The 17,459-nt window shown below is 57.0% G+C and overlaps 3 protein-coding genes across 5 annotated transcripts in view; 1 reads left to right on the forward strand and 2 right to left on the reverse strand.

Annotated features, from left to right (window-relative positions):
* Positions 1-254: 254 nt before the first annotated feature.
* On the forward strand, positions 255-2,810 carry PPDPF (pancreatic progenitor cell differentiation and proliferation factor). The gene is made up of 5 exons (XM_068700535.1): positions 255-414; positions 1,149-1,238; positions 1,884-1,958; positions 2,153-2,249; positions 2,480-2,810. Exons 2-5 carry the CDS (start codon positions 1,184-1,186, stop codon positions 2,583-2,585), a joined length of 333 nt encoding a protein of 110 aa, XP_068556636.1. The 5' UTR covers positions 255-414; positions 1,149-1,183; the 3' UTR covers positions 2,586-2,810.
* A 3,748-nt stretch (positions 2,811-6,558) lies between these two features.
* Positions 6,559-13,937, reverse strand: LOC137865516 (tyrosine-protein kinase Srms-like). Of its 2 annotated transcripts, XM_068700630.1 has the most exons (9): positions 13,469-13,932; positions 13,205-13,370; positions 11,052-11,173; positions 10,118-10,284; positions 8,947-9,085; positions 8,381-8,539; positions 7,770-7,951; positions 7,459-7,615; positions 6,559-7,158 (listed from the first exon to the last, which is right to left on the reverse strand). In XM_068700630.1, exons 2-9 carry the CDS (start codon positions 13,264-13,266, stop codon positions 6,965-6,967), a joined length of 1,182 nt encoding a protein of 393 aa, XP_068556731.1. In that variant the 5' UTR covers positions 13,267-13,370; positions 13,469-13,932; the 3' UTR covers positions 6,559-6,964. The 2 variants fall into 2 exon arrangements, with proteins under 2 accessions (XP_068556731.1, XP_068556730.1); XM_068700629.1 differs by having other exon boundaries at positions 13,205-13,937.
* Positions 13,938-15,580: 1,643 nt separating this feature from the next.
* LOC137865252 (peroxidasin homolog) overlaps positions 15,581-17,459 on the reverse strand; it is a 42,758-nt gene continuing 40,879 nt past the window's right edge. For both annotated transcript variants that reach the window (XM_068700137.1, XM_068700136.1), the window contains exon 23: positions 15,581-17,121. The gene's annotated coding sequence lies outside the window, so the exon portion shown is untranslated. The remainder of the gene's footprint in view (positions 17,122-17,459) is intronic.

Below are 17,459 nucleotides of genomic sequence, written 5' to 3' on the forward strand. Positions count from 1 at the left end.
CTGATTTTTTTCCTGCAGCTTTTGACAACCCAAAGGTCTCACCGCCCGCAATATTTAAAACCTCTATTTTTTTTAAACCTTTTCGCCCCAAACCCCAAACGCGGCCGCTGCCGGGAGCCCCCAGCCCGGCCCGGCCAGGGGGCGTGGCCAGCTCAAGGGGGCGGGGCTACCGAGGCCAGTGGGCGTGCCCTCCCTCTTTCCCCGCAGTCTCATTGGCGGCGAGGCTCGGGGGCGTGGCCAGAGGGTATATAAGGGCGGGCCTGGGGGCGGGGCCGGCAGCGCCGCGGCTGAGGCCGTGCGGAGCGGACGCGCTCGCTGCGCTCCTCGGGCGGCGCCGCCGCCTCCGAGCGGCCCCGCAGGGTCCTAGCGCCGCCCGCCGGGCTCCCCGCAGGGTCCTAGCGCCCGCCCGCCCAGGTGCGCCGCGGCCGGGGGGGTGCTCGGCGCTGCAGGCGATCCGGGAGGGGGCGGTGGGCAATGAGGGGTGCTAATAGGGGGCTCGGGGGGGAAAATCGGGGGGGTTTGGGGGTCTTCAGGGGCTTGGGGGGCACCTGGCATCAAGGGTGGCTCGTTGGAGTAGGGGGGGGTTGGTGGGGAAATGGGGCAGCCCGTGGGGATTTGGGGAATTTGGGGGGGGTGCTCGGGGGGGTCCTGGTTTGGGATCGGGGCTGAGCACCCCGATTGCAGCAGCTGCGAGTCCCCTCGGGGTGACACGCATGGGGCAGCCCTGCCAGCCCCGTGCCTCAGTTTCCCCCAGGGATCAGCCCTGTGTGTTTGGGGGGGGCCACCCATGCCCCCCAGCAAAACCTGCCTGGGCTTTCAGCTCCGAGGTTTGTAACTCCCAAACGCTGACACCACCAAAGAAACTTTGTGCAGAGAGGCAGAACATCCAGCAGGGGCTGGGGGGGGGGGGGCACACAGGGGCTGTGCACGCAGATGGTTGAAGGATTTTGGCTTCGCATGCAGGATCGGGCACACACAGGGGTGTGCAACAGCCCCCATAACCCATATAGGGTCACCGTGCTGTCAGATCCCCGGAGCAGTCACCAAATTGCCCGATTTAACCCCCTGCAGCTTTTTGGGTGCTGTCCCAGGCAGGGTGGGGGCTGCAGCAGGTCCCTCCGCGGTGACAGCCACCCTTTTTCCTGCAGCTTTCAGGTCCGTGCAGCACCCAAGACCAAGCACCATGGCATCGATCCCATCCAGCGGCTCGCTCATGGCCACGCACAACTACCGCAGAAGTAAGAGCCTGGAGGGGGGGTGCTGGGGTCTCAGTGGGAGCCCCCCGAGAGCTCCTTGGTGTAAGAAATGGGGTGCCCAGCAGCCCGTTCCAGCTGGAGCCCCCCCTTTCCTTGCTGTTAACTTCATGGGGAAGGGGCTGGATTTAAACGCCCCATGCACCATTGCTGTGAAAATTGCTCAACCTGGGCAATAGCAGCTCCTGGTGCCTCTCCTAGGGGGGCAACTTTCTGGTTTGAGGGACTGCCTAAACCAGAGGGGATTGAAATATTTCCCTGGAGCTGAAACTGGTAACAGGTTTATAGCAGTCAGGCTAAAACTGCACGGATTATGTGCAGAAATCTGCATCCTCTTGGCCCTAAGACACCCGTAAAGGCTTCCAAGTGCTGCATACAATGCAAAGCCACTCAGAAATGTCCTTGGGGATGGAAGTGGTTTCCTACACGGGTTTTACGTGCTTTTCTGCTACCTGCTGTTGGCCAGCATGTAATCTCTGCAGTAATTCCTTCCTACCGGTTTTTACTGGCTTGGCACTAAAACTGGGTGAGCACCGAAGCGAGACGGAGCCAGCGGCAAGCCCGAGCTGTGGCGCTGGGTCTCATGGTGCCAAGGGTCAGTGCTGATGGCTGGCTTTGGGTTTTCTGCAGGGCGCCTGAGCTCCACATCCAGCAACAGCTCCTGCAGCGGCTCAGACTACGGGGAGGTCATCCCGCACCACCCGGGTACGTGCATGGTCATGGCTGGTTGCATGGGCATCCCCTAAAGGTCCCAGCAAGAACATCCCACGCTTGGAAATCTCTTTGGGGGAAGCATGGAGCTGTGCAAATCTCCTGGGAGGCAAAACCCAGCCTCTCCGGGGTGAGAGCGGGGCGGTGGTGGGGCTGCCTGGGGTGCACTGACTGTGCTGTTCCCCCAGGGCTTCCTAAATCTGACCCCGGCCAGTGGTGGGCCAGCTTCTTCTTTGGGAAGACGAATCCTCCGGCCATGACAACCGTGTCGGAGTCCCCAGAGAGGTGAGCACGTTCCTCCAGCGTGGCACTGGGATGAGATGAGCGGGGACAGAGCCACCTGGGGCAGCTGGGGACATCCCCAAAGTGCATCCTGACCCGATGGACGACATCCCTTGGGTCTTTGTACCCAGCACACCAGCTCCTGGGCTATGGAAATAAACACAGGGTGACAAAAACACCCTGGCATTGGCCTGGCACCTTTTTTAATTTTTTTTTTTTGCTTTGTCCTGCAGCTTGGGAGCACTGCAGGTGCCATCGGGGCAGCTGGCGTGCGCGCTGGTGCCAGGAGCAGGACGGAGGCGGCACACCAGCGAGCCCGGCCTCGGGCCCTCATCCTGAGCATGCCAGCGGGCACAGCCCCTCGAGGAGGCAGGCTGCTCGGAGATGGAAGCACTGCAGGGGGATAAAAATCAAGCAGCAGCCCCCCAGCACTTTCTACACCAGCTTTTTTTACTATTTCTTAACGCAACTACACCTTTCTGCGCAGACTCAGCGACACGATTCTGTACTTTGTACTCGTTCAATGGTAACTAATAAACTCGAGCAGCCTTTTAAAAAAAAAAACTCTGTGGGTTGTTTTTGTTGTTTTTCGCCGGGGATGGGAGTCCTGCCAGGTTGGGGATGGAGATGGGGTGGAGGAAGCAGCGCAACCTCCAACCACGGCGTTTCCAGCTGGGTAACACGGGGAGGGATTTTTGCAGGGGTTGAGCAGCTCCGAGCCAGCTGTGGTTGTGCCAGCGTGACTCACTGCGTGTGTACCCTGCGTGTGAGCAGCATCTGGCTCCGTGCAGCCTCCCCCGAGCCTTTTTTCCCTCTGTGCTGGTGCCTGCTGTGCGTGGGGTGGGAGCAAGTGGCCAGGGTTGAGCCTGGTCCCAGCACGAGGTCTGGTAACTTTGTGCCCCAGCATCCCAGGGGGCAAAAGGCAAAGCTTTGTGCCCCGTTTGCTGCTATCAGAGCAGTTTTTTCAGGCCAGGGAGAGGCAGCTGCCCTGCTCTGTGTCGGTGCTGTGGGGGCACCAGGGGCACTGCCAGCCCGCAGCAAGCCACGGCTGTCAGGACTGGGCTCTGTTAAAGACATGTGGCTGCCCACTACAAGAAGCACAACAGCTTTTAAACATCTCAAAGCACAGGAAAATAGAGGGGGTGGGAGGTGGGGGGGGGTCCTTTTTGAGCAAGGCAAGTCGAGGTGTGCTGGTGGCTGCTGGGGTGCAACCCAGTATCTGCTGCTCACCCCTGGGATGGGGAACACTGGGTTGTATCTCCTCTTAGTTCCCTGGAGAAGCCTAATAGTTTGAAAATAAAGTATTTTTTCTTTTAATGACCTGCAGATTGAAGTGTGGACATGCAGCAGTCAAATCAATATCACTATTTGCTTGTTTGTCTCGTGACACCAAAATCCAGACCAAGTGCCCCTTCCCCAAGGGAGGCCGTGGCAAAGCAAAGGCACCAATCCTGCTGTCCCTGGGCTGCAGCTGGACCTCTGCCCGGCTTCACCCAGCTCTAGGTGATGCCAGCAGCTGGTTCCAGGCTCTCCCATCCCTATTTTGGGTGCTGCAGTGTGTCCTGGCTGCCTGGACCCTCCCTGTGTGGCCACCTCATCTCCATTTGAAGTTTCTCCACGTAAGAGACCAAACAAAAAAAATCCACAGAGGGGACCAAATCTCTGATTTTGGCCCACCTTTGCTGCGTTTTACTGACAAGTGCTTTAGGGCAGGGCTTCTCGCTTCGCTTGGCAGCAGCCCCAGCACAGCGAGGCCACGAGCCCCGTCCCTGCGTAACCTCACAGGGAAATTTCGCCTGAGCAAGCTGGAGCCCGGCCAGCACCTCCGAGCCCTCCCCAAATCACCCAGGGGCCCCTCTCCAGGCTGAGCTCTCTCCTGCTGCGAGGCTGCTCGGGTTGGGAGCTGCAGCCACAGCACCAGCCTCATGCTGTATCTGGGGCCAGGTATCAGGGAAATCAAAGTTTTTGCAGTTTTCTTTTGAAAAACCCGTTTCAGCTTGGGTTGAACGAGGCAGCATCACACACTGCTTTATAATAATTATTATAATGTCCTCAACAAATACGCATTAACTTCTGGTCGGCCCTGAAATAGGCAGTTGCACTAGGTGATTCATGAAAATCCCTTCCGACTGAACTTTCTATTCTCTTCCCACCACTAATAACAAAGCCAAACCTCTCAGAAGAGCTTGGAGCAGCCCCGTGCCCACATGCAGCTTTCTGGTTTTGCACCTGGAGATGCTGAGAGTGACCCAAGGAGAGGAGGATTGTTTTTGCCAGGACCAGGCAGGGTCATGCCAGAGGGCACAGATACCAGCACCAGCAATATCATTAATTGGGAATGGCAGCTCAGGACCCCCACACCCCCTCTGATGCTTTTTGCACCTACCCAGGACAGCAGGAGAGTCCCTGGGTGCCTCGAGAGAGAAAAGCCAAGGGGTTTCTCTGCTACACCCCACGAGCACCCCACCAGGGACAGGCATCCCCTATTCTGTTCTGCCTCATGCAGCGTTTTGGCTGTTGATTAACCCACATATTTGGGCAAAAATAGCTCGTGCTTTCTGCTCGCCCTTGGTCCTTGCAGCTGCCCTCGTGCCACCCCTCTGTTGTCAGAGCTCTTGCAGCAGCCCAGCATGAGAAATACTCGCTTTCATTTCCTGCTTTTGCTGCTTTGGAATTTATTTTTTTATTTTATTTTATTTTTTTTTCCTCTCCAGAAGCTTTGCTTCCCCCTCACCCTCCACAAAGGCCGACGTGGGACGTTAAAAATAGGAACAAACGACACAGCCGAAATGCACTGCATTAGCCTGGCACTGCTTTCAAATGCCACTCGGCCAACTTGAATCCATCACCAGGGCACGCACCGGGCTGAAACCAGAGCAGGAGGGTGCCTGCGACAGCACCGCTTGCAATTCCCACCTCGGGGAGCTCCAGAAAGGTCTGGGCAGCTCCGGCCAGATTTTGGGAACAGCCTGGTGCCCCACCACGTCTCCAGTCCTGGAGGGAGCTGCGGCACCCTGCCCAGGCTGAGAGCACAGAGGGCGCATGCAGGAGATCCCACAGCCCCATGCACACCCACTTATTTAATTTAATTTCATTTATTTCATTTTTAGCACCACCTCGTGGCAGCGAGACCTGCACGTTTGCTTCTCCTGGTGCCGTGCTCCTCCCAGCCCCTTCCCGGCATGCAGCGAACCCCCACCTGCCAGACACGGCTTCGCTCTTTGGTTTCTCATCAGACCAGGACAGCACGGAGGCATTGGATAAAGCTGCAAAACGCTTTGCAGGATGGAAGTTGTTTCTTGAAACCATTCCACCGTGGCAAATCCGACTGGATTGATCCAGGTGGGATCAGTCCAGCCCATAGCTGCGGCTTTCCCAGGACACGGATTCATCTCAGGAGCACCGCAGCTCCCGGGGGCTTCAAAGGAAACGTGGCCAGACCCCAGCACGGCACACCTAGACCACGTTCCCACCTCCCCTTCCCAGGCCCCTCATCCGCAGGGCTTCCCACCAGCTCCTTTCCTGCTATTTCACACAGCACAGCTGCTTTTCGGACGAGGAGAGCGCTGCCTGCACTTTATTAACTTTATACACTCCAACCTCACCAGCAGCTCAGTCCCAGCAACCACCACCCCTCCTGCAATCAGGCAAAACGGGCTCAGGAGGGGGAAATCTCAACCCACACAACCCCAGCTGTGCGGGGCTGCCTTTCACCCACCACCTGCCCCCCAGCCCCGGGGGATGCTGCGTGCAGCAGGCACCTTGGCAGTGCTCCCAGGGCTGCCTTTCAAGGAGTCCTTTCACTGCTGCCCGGCCCCAGGGAGCATGCACAGGGTGGGAAAAAGGAAAAACCCTGCCCCCAGTTCCAGTGGGGAGGAGGGTTCGGATGCTCCTGGGGTGCTGCACCCCGGCAGTGAGCAGGGGTTTGGTGATGGAGGTGATGGGAGCTTTGTACCATGGGTGTGATGGAAAAATAAGTGTCCCCATGGCCAACTTTCCTCAGGGGGTGTCCGTGCACCCCCAGAGCACAGCAACAACTGTGACTCGAAATCCCAGTCTAGATCCATCTCTTTTCTAGCATCTCCACTTGTAATCAGGCACTGATTTTTGGACAAAAGGCCAGAAGAGTCCCCTCACCCCCCAAAAAAATGTCCCCATCCAGCTCCGCTCGCCCCAGGCAACCAGAGCGTGGTGGGCGCCGTGCCCTGGTGTTGTAGGGGAGCCCTAGGAAATTGTGCTGAAGGGTTTAAAGCCTCTGTGCTGCAGCAAAACAGGGTGGGTGGGTGGGTGGGTGAGTGGATGGATGGATGGATGGATGGATGCGCACGCATTTATTGATAAATACACCGGACACACGCTACAAGAAAATCAAGCAGAGCCACGACTGGACACAAACTGCAAACCTTCATGTGGGCCTGGGGAGCGGCAGGGACCTCCCTCCCTACTGGCTGAACGGAGATGTGAACCTGGGGTGATGCCTTCACTGCCACGGGGCTTCTCAAGACACGGCCAAGCTCCGGCAACGAATCCTCCCCACCTCGTTGCCTCGTCCCTTGGCCACCTCCCTGCCTCCTCACCGAGAGGGGCCATGGGCAGTGTGTTTTTTTTGGGGATGTGCCTTCCTCGGAGCCCTGTTGGAGGGCAAGAGAGGAGGAAGGAGCCACTCGGCAAGAGCTGGCGTGGAGGGGGCTTTGCAGGAAGGGTGGTGGGAAGGGGTCTCAGGACAGGGAGTTGAGCAGGCGCCTGTAGATGAAGCCCAGCTTCTCCCGCAGCGCCAGGAAGGTGGGCCGCTCCTCCGTGTTGCCGCTCCAGCACTCCAGCATGATGCTGTAGATCTCGGGGGGGCAGGAGCTGGGCCGGGGGAGGCGGTAGCCCCTGGTGATTTGCCGGACGGTTTCTTGGTTCGTCATTCCTGCAAGGAAGGAGAAGATTCCCCTCACTCATTCATCACCAGAGGACATCCCGATGGTGTGTCCCAACCCGCAACGGGCCGAGATGTCAAGGAGCACTGCCACGAAATGGCAGCAGCCACAGGTTTAGCATGGGATGGATCATCCAGCCCACAGCACCCTCCAGCCCCCTGGGTTGTGCACCGAAAATCCCCTAAGCAATCCCAAAAGTGACCAATATCATGTCCCAGAAGGTGTTTCCACCTCCGAAAAGCTTCTCAGAGTGCAGATGGAGCGGTGCTGGAGGGGCCCACCAGCCCTACCTTCGTATGGGATCTGCCCGTAGGTGAAGACTTCGTAGAGGAGGATCCCGTAGGACCAGACGTCGGATTTGAGGGAGTAGGTGCGGTAGTTGGCTGCCTCTGGGGCCGTCCACTTCACCGGGATTTTGGTGCTGCTGCTGGTGGAGTAGATGTCATCCTGGAAAGGAAAGGGAGAAGGGTTTTGAGGGACTGACTTAAGAATGCAGCCACTGCTTTTGGGGTCTTGCTGGGGCTGTGGGTTTGGGAAGGGGCAGCGGGGGCTGGCTGCAGCCTGGGGCAGCTCGGTGGCACTGCAGATCCCACTGACTGACCTTGAGGAGCCGGGCCAGCCCAAAATCGGCGATTTTGCAAGTGAGTTCCTCTCCCACCAGGATGTTTCTGGCCGCCAGGTCCCGGTGGACAATGTGCTTCTCCTCCAGGTACCTCATCCCATCCGCCACCTGGCAGGCGATGTTGAGCAGGTGGGAGGTGCCCAGGGACTTCCCTTCAGGACCTGTTAACCCAAAGGACCCAGGCATTTGGGGCAATCTAGCATCTTCTGTTTTAGGTGTTCTGGTTTGGGAGGAGACCCTGTGCTTGTAGTATGGGACCCGTTGTTCTAGGGGCATGTGAAGAACCTCGAATCTGAGGTCCCATTTAAGCAGAGGTAACCATCCAACCCAACCACTCCCAGTGAGGTTGGCATTGCCCAAACCCAACCGAGGGGTTCCTGCGTGCTGGTGGGACACCAAAGGGATGACACCAGACCGCGTCCTTCAGTCTTGGGGTCACCCAGGCCCTCCTCCACCAAGCACCTAAGGATTGCTCTGCGTTACGGCTGACAGCAGGACAAAACCAGGGCTTGTTCTCTCTTAGGGTCCTCTCTCGGGTTTGTAGGGCCACCCTTCTGGCCCAGAGGCCTGCTCCCCACAGCAGCACTCACTGTTGAGGTAGCTGTGGAGGTTGCCTTTCCTCATCAGCTCGGTTATGATGTAGACGGGCTCATCCAGCGAGCAGACGGCGTGCAGCTGGATCAGCTTCTCGTGCCTCAAGCGCTTCAGGTTTTGGATCTCCTTGGTGAAGTCCTCTGCCTTCATGTCAGCTGCGGGGGGAAAGCCGGCATGGCCATCGTGAACCCCTTTATCACCCAGACATTGGGAGCTCGATACCTCTAATTTGGGATGAGGACCTTTTCCACCCCTGTTTTCAGGGCTGATGCCCACCCAGCACCTCCGATCCAAACACCCATGAGATGTTTCCCACGGGGCTTTGCATCCCATTTTCAGCACAATTCTTCCATGGGGACATATCACAAACTTTACTTAGCTTAATTTGGGTTATCAATTATCACGAGCCCGCTGAACTGAGCCATTTTGGAGAGGCGCAGCCCACGCTTGGCTGGATCCACAGACCTGTGGCTACTTGCCAGCTCGGAAACACAACGGGCTGAACACTCTGTCAATGACCAAGACCCCATAGACCACCTCCGACATCCTCTCCCCCACGCACCTTTGATGATCTTGATGGCCACCGGCACGGAGTTCCTCCACAGCCCTTCCCACACCTCTCCGAAGTAGCCCTCGCCCAGCTTCCTCCGCAGGGTGAATTCCCAACGTGGGCGCTCCCAGCCGTCCCTCTCGGGGGGGGTCTGCGGAAGGGGCACGGCACGCTCGGACCCGTTGGGACCTGTGGCACAGCCAGCACCGGCTCTCGGTGCCGGTGGCAGTGCCCTGGGCATGGTGCAATAGTGGCCAAGGGCTCCCTGGGGGCACAAAGCGCGGGGCAGCCGCTGCAGGGGGCACGGTGTGCACGGGGACTGCGTAAATATCAGGAATTTGAGGTGTTCGAATCCTCCTCATCACCCCCCAAAGGGGCTTTTCTCTCTGTCCACCGCTAAATAAAAGTGACTAAATGAATATCGTTGCGTGCAATGTCTGATCAAGACTTCAGGTCATGAAACATTTCTTTTATCGGACGCCTTTCTATCTCATTCGTGAATTATTCCCATGTTTAATTGTTATTTCTAAGCCACACTCGGTGAATGTATTTCAAATCGGGACGTAAGCTGGTAATTTGGGATTGGTATCGCAGTTGGATTTAGGAGTGTATTTATGTTTTTATTATATTCTCAAAAAATTTGGAAGCGCAGCTATTTCCTGACTCAGCATCAAAGGGGCTTGTAGCAACGTGGTTTCCAGTCTTTGTCATGGAGCAAACATTTCAAAAAAAAATGTGCATTTTGGCTGGACAAAAAGCCAAAAAGCAGCTATACATACACAGAAACAACACCTCCACCCTTAACATGGCCAATAAATGTGAAGCTGACAGCTATGTTAATGGTGTACTTAAAGTTTTAGTTTAATAGAGCTCGAATCCCAAATGGATAGGATTTCTATTTTTCATTTTTCCTTTCCTTTTTCCTTTTTCTTTTTAATTTTTCCTTTTCCTCTTCCTCTTTCATTTTCCCTTTTCCTTTCTCTTTCCCTTTTCCCTTTCCCTTTCCTTTTTCCTTTCCTCTCTTCCCATCCTGGAAACTTTCTAGGCAAAAAGTAACTAAATAATTCACACCTGCCAGGCACCTGCCAGCAAAAAAAAAACACCAGATGTACCCAGCTCGGCCAAAAGGAGAAAAAAAATCTGGGGAAGGGGGCGGATGGCAGCGGCAGGAGCCGGTACGCACCGTGGGGCTGCAGGGCTGCAGCAAGGGGCTCTGGATGACCTTCCAGTTCTCGGTGTAGAAGGCGAGGAGCTCCTCCATGTCGGGGAAGGGGTGCCCCTTCTGGATGTACAGGCTGCCCCCGGGGCTCTTGCAGATTCGGAAATGGCTGACTTTGGCGTGGTTGCGCACTGCGGGGAGCCCAGGAGGGGGAAATCTCAGCTCCTGTACATCCCACTGAACCCCTCCGCTCCCACTCCCAGCCTCTTGAATTCCCCCTAAAGCCACCCAGCTCTCCCTGGGGGTTTGCACCTCGTCCTTCCCCCAGCTCCTGGCTCAGCAGGCTCCTGGCTGTGGGTGGCTTTGGACCGGGGAGGCGATGCTTTGGCAGAGGAACTCATTCCCCATGCAAACGAGCTGCTCAGAGAGCACCTGAGTTCACCGAGGTCGATGAATCAGAAGCGGCTGTGCCTGCGGAAGGCACGCCGCGGCGTGGGGACTGTGGGGACGTGGGGCTTGCCAGGAATTTTGGGGAGATGTTTGGTTTGGAGAGGAGCAGAGGAGAACGACGCTGCCTGGGCTGAACCTGCCCAGGTCCTGGCAACCCGGAGTGGCAGCGTGCTTTTAGACAATCCCCGGATGACAAAAGCCACTGGAATGAAATTCTGGGAGTTAGGGCTGCCAAACTGTCATTAAAACCGCTGTAAATTGTTCGTGGCTTTCGTACCCTGGGCAGGAGCGAGGCACTTTCCTTCGCCACGGCCATCCAGCAACCCACGCCTGCACCCATGAGCGCTCCCCCTGCCTTTAGGAAGCAGCCAGCTCCTTTCAACAAGAAACCCTAAACGCATTTCCACATTTTTCTGCCCCCGTGCTGGCCGAGCCGGGAGCTGCTCCTGGGAACGGCCTGGCTCCTTTCCCTGTGCTCATTTTCTCCGGGTAATTGCCCCAAAATTACCTGAGAGAGAGTACTCGCCCTTGTTGCTCTCGCTGTCCCGGACGAGGAAGGAGCCGTGCTGGTTGGGAGGCGAGAGGAGGAGCTGCTCGGCCTCGCTGCGGCTGATCTTGCTGAAATACCAGCTGGGGGGAGAGCAGAGGCCGGTCAGAGCCAGGTTGGGACCCCCCCCAAGGGCTAGGGACTCCCCCAGGGCCAGGGATCTGGTCCCTGACCCCCAGGACCAGGGGCTGGGGTGGGATGCAGCGGGGTTATGCACACACAGGGTTCACACAGCCAAGGCTGCAGCAGTCCCCAGGGCTCCAACACCCTCACCCAGCCCCAGCTGAGCCAGGGGATGGGAGCAGCCCCCCCCCCGGCTTGCTCATCCTCCTGGCAGCCACCTCCCGAGTGGCACAGAGCCTGTAAACGCCTCTGCCCTCGTGCACCGTGGCCAGCCTGCGCCTGGGGCTGCTTCATTTCCTTGCTTTCATGGGTGCTTGTTGCATTTTGGCACGATTTCCTCAAATTCCTAACTTCAAACCATTTCCTTGTTGTTGTTTTTGTTTGCTTTAATGCTCGGCAGAAGGCATCTTTCACCCCTCTCCAAGTAAAATGAATTTCCAGCTTACCCTCTGCGTGCACCAAGGCAGGACTGTGGGCTGCGTTAGCTTTCCTCCAAGCTCGTAAAACAGCAAAATTGGGCATTTCTGCCTCTTTTTTGGGGGGCTACACCCACGTGCCCTGCCAGGGGAGCAGGATCTCCCCTCAGCGCTTGACCTGCAGCTCACAAGGAGCTCTCAGAGCCCTCCAACCCATGTCTCAACCCACACAGACCTCTCCAGGCTGCAGCAGCACGGAGCCAAGAAGGGGAGGACCCAGCCGACCTCCCCCCTCGTTTCATGCCCCGAAATCCCCCGGCAAGAAAAGGCAGGTTGGCAGCTCGGGCCCAACGCCCTCGTGACGCACGCGATCCGGGGAAAGAGGCAGCTTCGTTCAGCCTCACGCGGCCGGGACGTGCAAAGCCCGAGGTTTCGTCATTAGCCGGGATCCCCGGCGTCTGGGAAGCCGTGCAGGAAATTATACCTGATGGGTTTACTGCAGCTCAACAAATTACCACCCAGCTGCAACCGGCGGCTCCGGGCAGTCTGTGTGCCCAGGGCTCGCTCTGGCTGCTCAGCGGCCCCACGGCATCGCCCTCACCCCCGTCCCCGGGATGGGGTCCTGCAGACACCCCCAAACCCGTGGGCACAGACCCGTGGTCAGCTTCAGCCTGCCGAATCACTCTGTGCAACGGGAACGCAGCACGGAGCTGAACTCCCCCCCCAGTTCTCAACAGCGTGGTCCCAAATCTCACCGATTCGCCCCAAAGCGCAGGCAGGGTGGGGAGGGAGGGTCTCTCATATCCTGCTGGCTGCGAGCTTTGCAGCCTTATTTTCCTTTACCCCCAAGCTTTGGGGGCAGCGGGAGCCTGCAAGGTGATGACCTCCGCCTGCATCCCCACCGCTCGGCGCCACTCAGGACCTCGTGCAGGGGAGCAGCCGCCTCTCGGGGAGCTTTGCCTGGCGTGTCGGGACCGGGCTGCCTCGTGCGAGGACAAGCCCAGGTTTTCCCCAGCTGGGAGAGGGCTGGGAGGCTAACCCAGCTCCGTGCGGGTGGGAGAGGCAGCAGCAGGGAGGGAGCCCCCGGTTTTGGGTGCACAAGAACAGCCCAGGCACGGCTTGGTCCTAAAAAGCTCCAGGCTTCCCCGGTGGGTCTCAACCCGAACCACTTCTCCCTGTGTTTTCGGGCTTTTTGGAGCCAGCAGGGCTCAGACAACTCCTGGCAGCCTCCCCAGCTCCATCCCTCCTTGCTGCCTCCCCAGGAATGCAGGGAGAGAGGCAGAGGAGCTGGAGCAAGCGGTGACCCGCTCTTTGGGCACCGCAGGTACCCCCGCGCACATCTCCTGGTCCACCCGGTCCCAGGGTTTAGCACCGGGAAAGGGGAACCAGCATCTCTGTCCCCACGCGCTGAACACCCCCACCCCACTAATATCCTTCTCAGGAGCAGGAAAACCTCCACACGGCAGCCCTGTAAAAGCCAGGGACGAGGAATTTGTGCTCCTGCTGCCTTTCCCCAAGGAACCACCCAGCCACCCGGCACGGACACGCGTCGGGGTCCGAGCCCCGGGTACTTACGGCCGGTGAGCGGAGGAGCCCTGGCTGAGGTTGGCCACGTAGGCGGCGGGGACGTAACCCATGGCCGGTTCCCCAAGCAGCCTCCGGGCTAAGACATAGTCCCCTTCTTCTCTGAGGACACGCAGTTTGTCCCCTGCGCTTATGCTCAGTTCGTCCGCACTGCGGGCTGTGAAAGCGTATAAAGCGATAAAGAGAGAGGACTTGGGGATGAAGGAAACCGAGCTGGGCTCCGAGTGCAGCGAAACAGAATCGGAACCAAAGTACCCCAGCGAGCAGCTATCCGGGCCGGAGCGGGGCCACAGCTTGTTCCAGAAGGATGTCAAGAAGGTCAAACGCTTGCGGACAAACTGCTCCATCCCCAGGGCACGGGACGGGATGGGACACGCGGTGCCCGGCCGCCGCCGCTGCTCTCCTTTATCCTATATCCTTTGGGAAGCCGGAGGAAGGGGCGCGCTGGGGTTCATGCCGCCGGCCCTGGGGTCCCCGCGCGTGCCGGCAGCTCGCCGCCTTCGTCCCGAGCCGCGTGTGCGTCTGGGCGCCCGGCGCCGCCAAGTTCCTATTTCTGAAAGTGAAACTGGTCGGGCTGGTGGGGTGGCTGCTGGGGTGGGTGCGCGGGCGGGACGCGGCTGCAGGCGGCAGCCCCGGCGCGCACCTGCGGGCACATCTGGCAGACCAGCACAGCTGGAGCTGCAGTACGACCAGCAAGGAGAAAGGCTTCTCTTTCTCTTTTTTTTTTTTTTTTTTTTTTTAATTTAATTATTATTTTAACGCCTGCTCTCACGCTCGTTGCCGGAGCGCAGCCCTCTGCTCTGTAAGCAGCTCTTGTGATGAAGTGGCGGGCTCCGGTTAATAGTTTGGGGCTGTGGGAGGGTGTTTTTTTAATTTATTTTTTTTTTCTAGAGGAAAATAATTGCACCCATAAATGCGCAAGGGTTAAAAAAAAAAGAATTAGGGAAGTAACCTAGAAGAGACCTGAAGTGGTTTGGGGGTTTGGTGGGGGAATGTTACGGGGTTTATCTCACCAGAACCCTTCTCCATTGGGTCTGCAGTGGCCTCTGAGCATCACCCCACTGAAGCATTCCCCTCTTCCCATTGATTTCCCTTTCTCATTACCGGGGATTTCCAAGGAATCCGCTTCCCAGACCCCTCAGGATCTTGCCCAGCCTGTGGCAGGGATGGGACCCCCTCAGCACCCGCTGGACATCACTGGCCACAACACCAGCATCATCCCCAGGCACCCACATGCGCCCCACAGCCAAACCCTCACCCCCAGCCCCGTGTGGCCGATTTGCACACCCGTGGTGCCAGCAGCCCCGCTCACAACCACACAGCAAAGCCCCTGCCAACCCCCAGCAGCTGCAGAAGGATGGAGATTTACACCTCATGTAAGGGTTGCGTGCTTTAAACTGTCTGTAATGCACCTCTCCGCTGAGAAATCCCAACTGCAGCCCCCCCAAGTTGCCCCCGCGTGGGTTTTGTCACTTCCCTGCTTCATCTAATTAGGGGGAGGTTTGTGCTCGGTGCGAGCTACTCCCCCGGGGACTCAGCTCCTGGCCCTGAGCCTGTTATTTTGATCCTCCCCTGCTGTAATTGCTGCAGATAGCTCGTTTTGGGCGTGCAGCTGGGTTTGCAAAGCTACTTGGAAAAAAAAAAAAAAAAAGGAAGATTTATTGTAGTGGGTCTGAGCTGAGGACTTCAGTCGGGCCCTGAAGCAGCCTCTGCCCAGGTGGGGCTGTGCCATCCGGCTTAGAAATCCCCACCACAATGACTTCGGGGATTTTTCAGCTTCTTTCTTGGTGGCACAGACAGACATTTAATTTGTGTGTTTTTCCCACTTGAGAAAAACAGAGGATGGAGCACAAAAAGGGTCTGCAAGCCCAGGGGGGGAAAAAGCAGCGGCCGTCCTCCTTCTGCTGTCCTTCAGCAGCTCTTCTGACAAGCCTGCTCCTCACGTCATGCTCCACGGGGAAGGAAATGGGCTGCCTGCTTATGCATTTAGAGAGATTATCTGATCAGATCAAGCACCAAACGTTTATGCCTCGCTGTTTTGAATGGGGACTTGGTAAACTTGTGGTTTGCAGAAGGAGACTGGAGCCTGATTTACCTTTATTGACCTCCGCCGGATTAGACTCTCTAGTGGTACGACCGATAGACGAGTGCAGCTGATTTATAACACACAAGGCTTTGGACCTTGATTTGCACCTAAATGAAAGAGTACTTCAAAATGACAAACATCCCTGAGGACTAAATACTGCCTCCGAGCCGGGCTCACCAGACATGCATAGCACACACTCATCACTGCAAACCTCCGTCTACACAGCACACGCACGCACGGCTCCGAGTCCCACGCCAGGAAGCAGCTGATAAATCACCACCTTTTTCAGTTTCTTTTTTTTTTTTTTTATTTTTCTATTAAGTTCCAGGAGCATCCCTGCTGCTTCGAATCCCTTTGGTACTATCACACACCTAAAAACAGAAAGGAAAAGAAAAAGCACATCCGTAAGAAGGTTTGGATCCTTGCGCTGGGAAAGAAAGGTGGGAGGACAGAGGGGAAGTGAAAAAGGTAAGGACGGCACAGGTCCCTAATGGGTCAAGTATTTTCTCTCGGTCCCTGTGGTTGGTTTTCACAGATGCATTCAAACCAACCTGCCCGCGGATTTGTGGCTGTGGCAAACACCCAGGGACCTCAGTTCTAGCACCACTAAAAAGCACCTCCGAAGAGCAAGGAAACCAGAAGACCTGTTCTGTGGAGCTGGTTACAGAGTCCTGGTTTGGTTGCAGAGCACCGAGGAGCAATAAACACAAACAGCACTTTGCATTCATCCATGTGTCAAACGCTGCACATCATGTTCTTCCGCACTAATTGACGGAAACCAGCAGCTCCCCTCCACTAACGAGGGCGCCCATTACATCTAATTATCCGAGGTTCTGTTCCAGGTCCTGTTACGTTTACACTCAAAACACATCTTCCAGCAAAGAGCCTTTTGGGAGGAAAAAAAAATAAAAAAAGGGAGGGAAACATCAATCTAATTAAAAGCCTCAGAAGGGCAGAAACTTGGAGGATGCGGTTCATGTTGAGGAAAATGTTTTTGAGTGCTGGGCACGTAACGGGAGGTCACTCGCAGGGTAATATAACTCAGGATGTGCCACTTGTTACCAAACAGATGGCACAGGACGGTGGCTGCCGTGGTGGTCTGCTGCTTCTGCCATCCTGGCCCGAAGGGCTCAGCCAGCCAGGAGCCTTCCCCAGGCTCTGGATTTGCCTCCTCGCTGGTGGCGCAGACCCAAGCCCAGCCAAAAGGGTGCTTTCCAGCCCTCGGGTTCCTTTTTGCGTCTTCTGCTGGCATGAGAAGATTTGTTTGGGGTTTCATGTTTATTCAATTTTTCTCTTTTTGTTCTTGTTGTTTTGTTGTTTGTTTGTTTGTTTTTTAAACCCCACCCAGATTTCTCCAGATGCTTCCTGGCACAAGGGCTCGGAGACAGCGCGTTTGAGAGAGGTCGTGCTTCATCGTGAACCTCGGTCGGGTGCCCAGGGGACGTTGCAGATGATGGGGTGCGTGGGAAGAGGAGGGCACGACAGTGACACTAAAGCAGCTTCGGTTATCCTCCGCTTCCTGGGGACGCATGGCAGAAGGTGGCATCTTGGCAGACTGCTGCTCTGCCACCATCACACGGGGCAAGTGCCAGAGCCCGTCCCCAGAGGCTGACAAGCAGAGGAGGTCCGGGAGATGGAGGGCTCGGAGCAGGGAGTGCAGGGGCTCGATGCAGGCAGAAGTATGGTCGTGCTGGGATGGAGGCGGTGCAGGAGACAGGAGGGGAGGCAGAGCATCGCGGGGGCTCGTGGGGTGCTCGTTCGGAGCCCTCTGGGAGTGGGGTGGGCTGGCTGGTGGAGAGCAGGAGTGCAGGTCACTGGGCACCTGAAATTGAAAAGAAAAACAGAAAAACTCCATGGGAGGCAGCTGGAGGCCGAGATCACCTGTGCAGTGCCTGGCGTGCCTGGGCTGTGCATGATTGCAGTACAAAACCAGCAATAATCCTTTAAAACCACACAAGCACTTTCCAGGGACCCTGCAGACCCTACAGGACTCCTCAGGGATCTGCAAACGATGTCAGGGAAAAGCCAATTTACACGGGTCACGCTGCAACCCATGGCTGTCAAATTTCTAACGGGGATCAACGTTCGGCCAGTAAATCCGTAAGGATCCACACACCAAACCAGGCTGGAAATGGCATGGCCAGCCTACAGGCTTCCCCT

This window comes from Anas acuta, chromosome 16, assembly GCF_963932015.1.
Source record: "Anas acuta chromosome 16, bAnaAcu1.1, whole genome shotgun sequence".
NCBI lineage: Eukaryota > Metazoa > Chordata > Aves > Anseriformes > Anatidae > Anas > Anas acuta.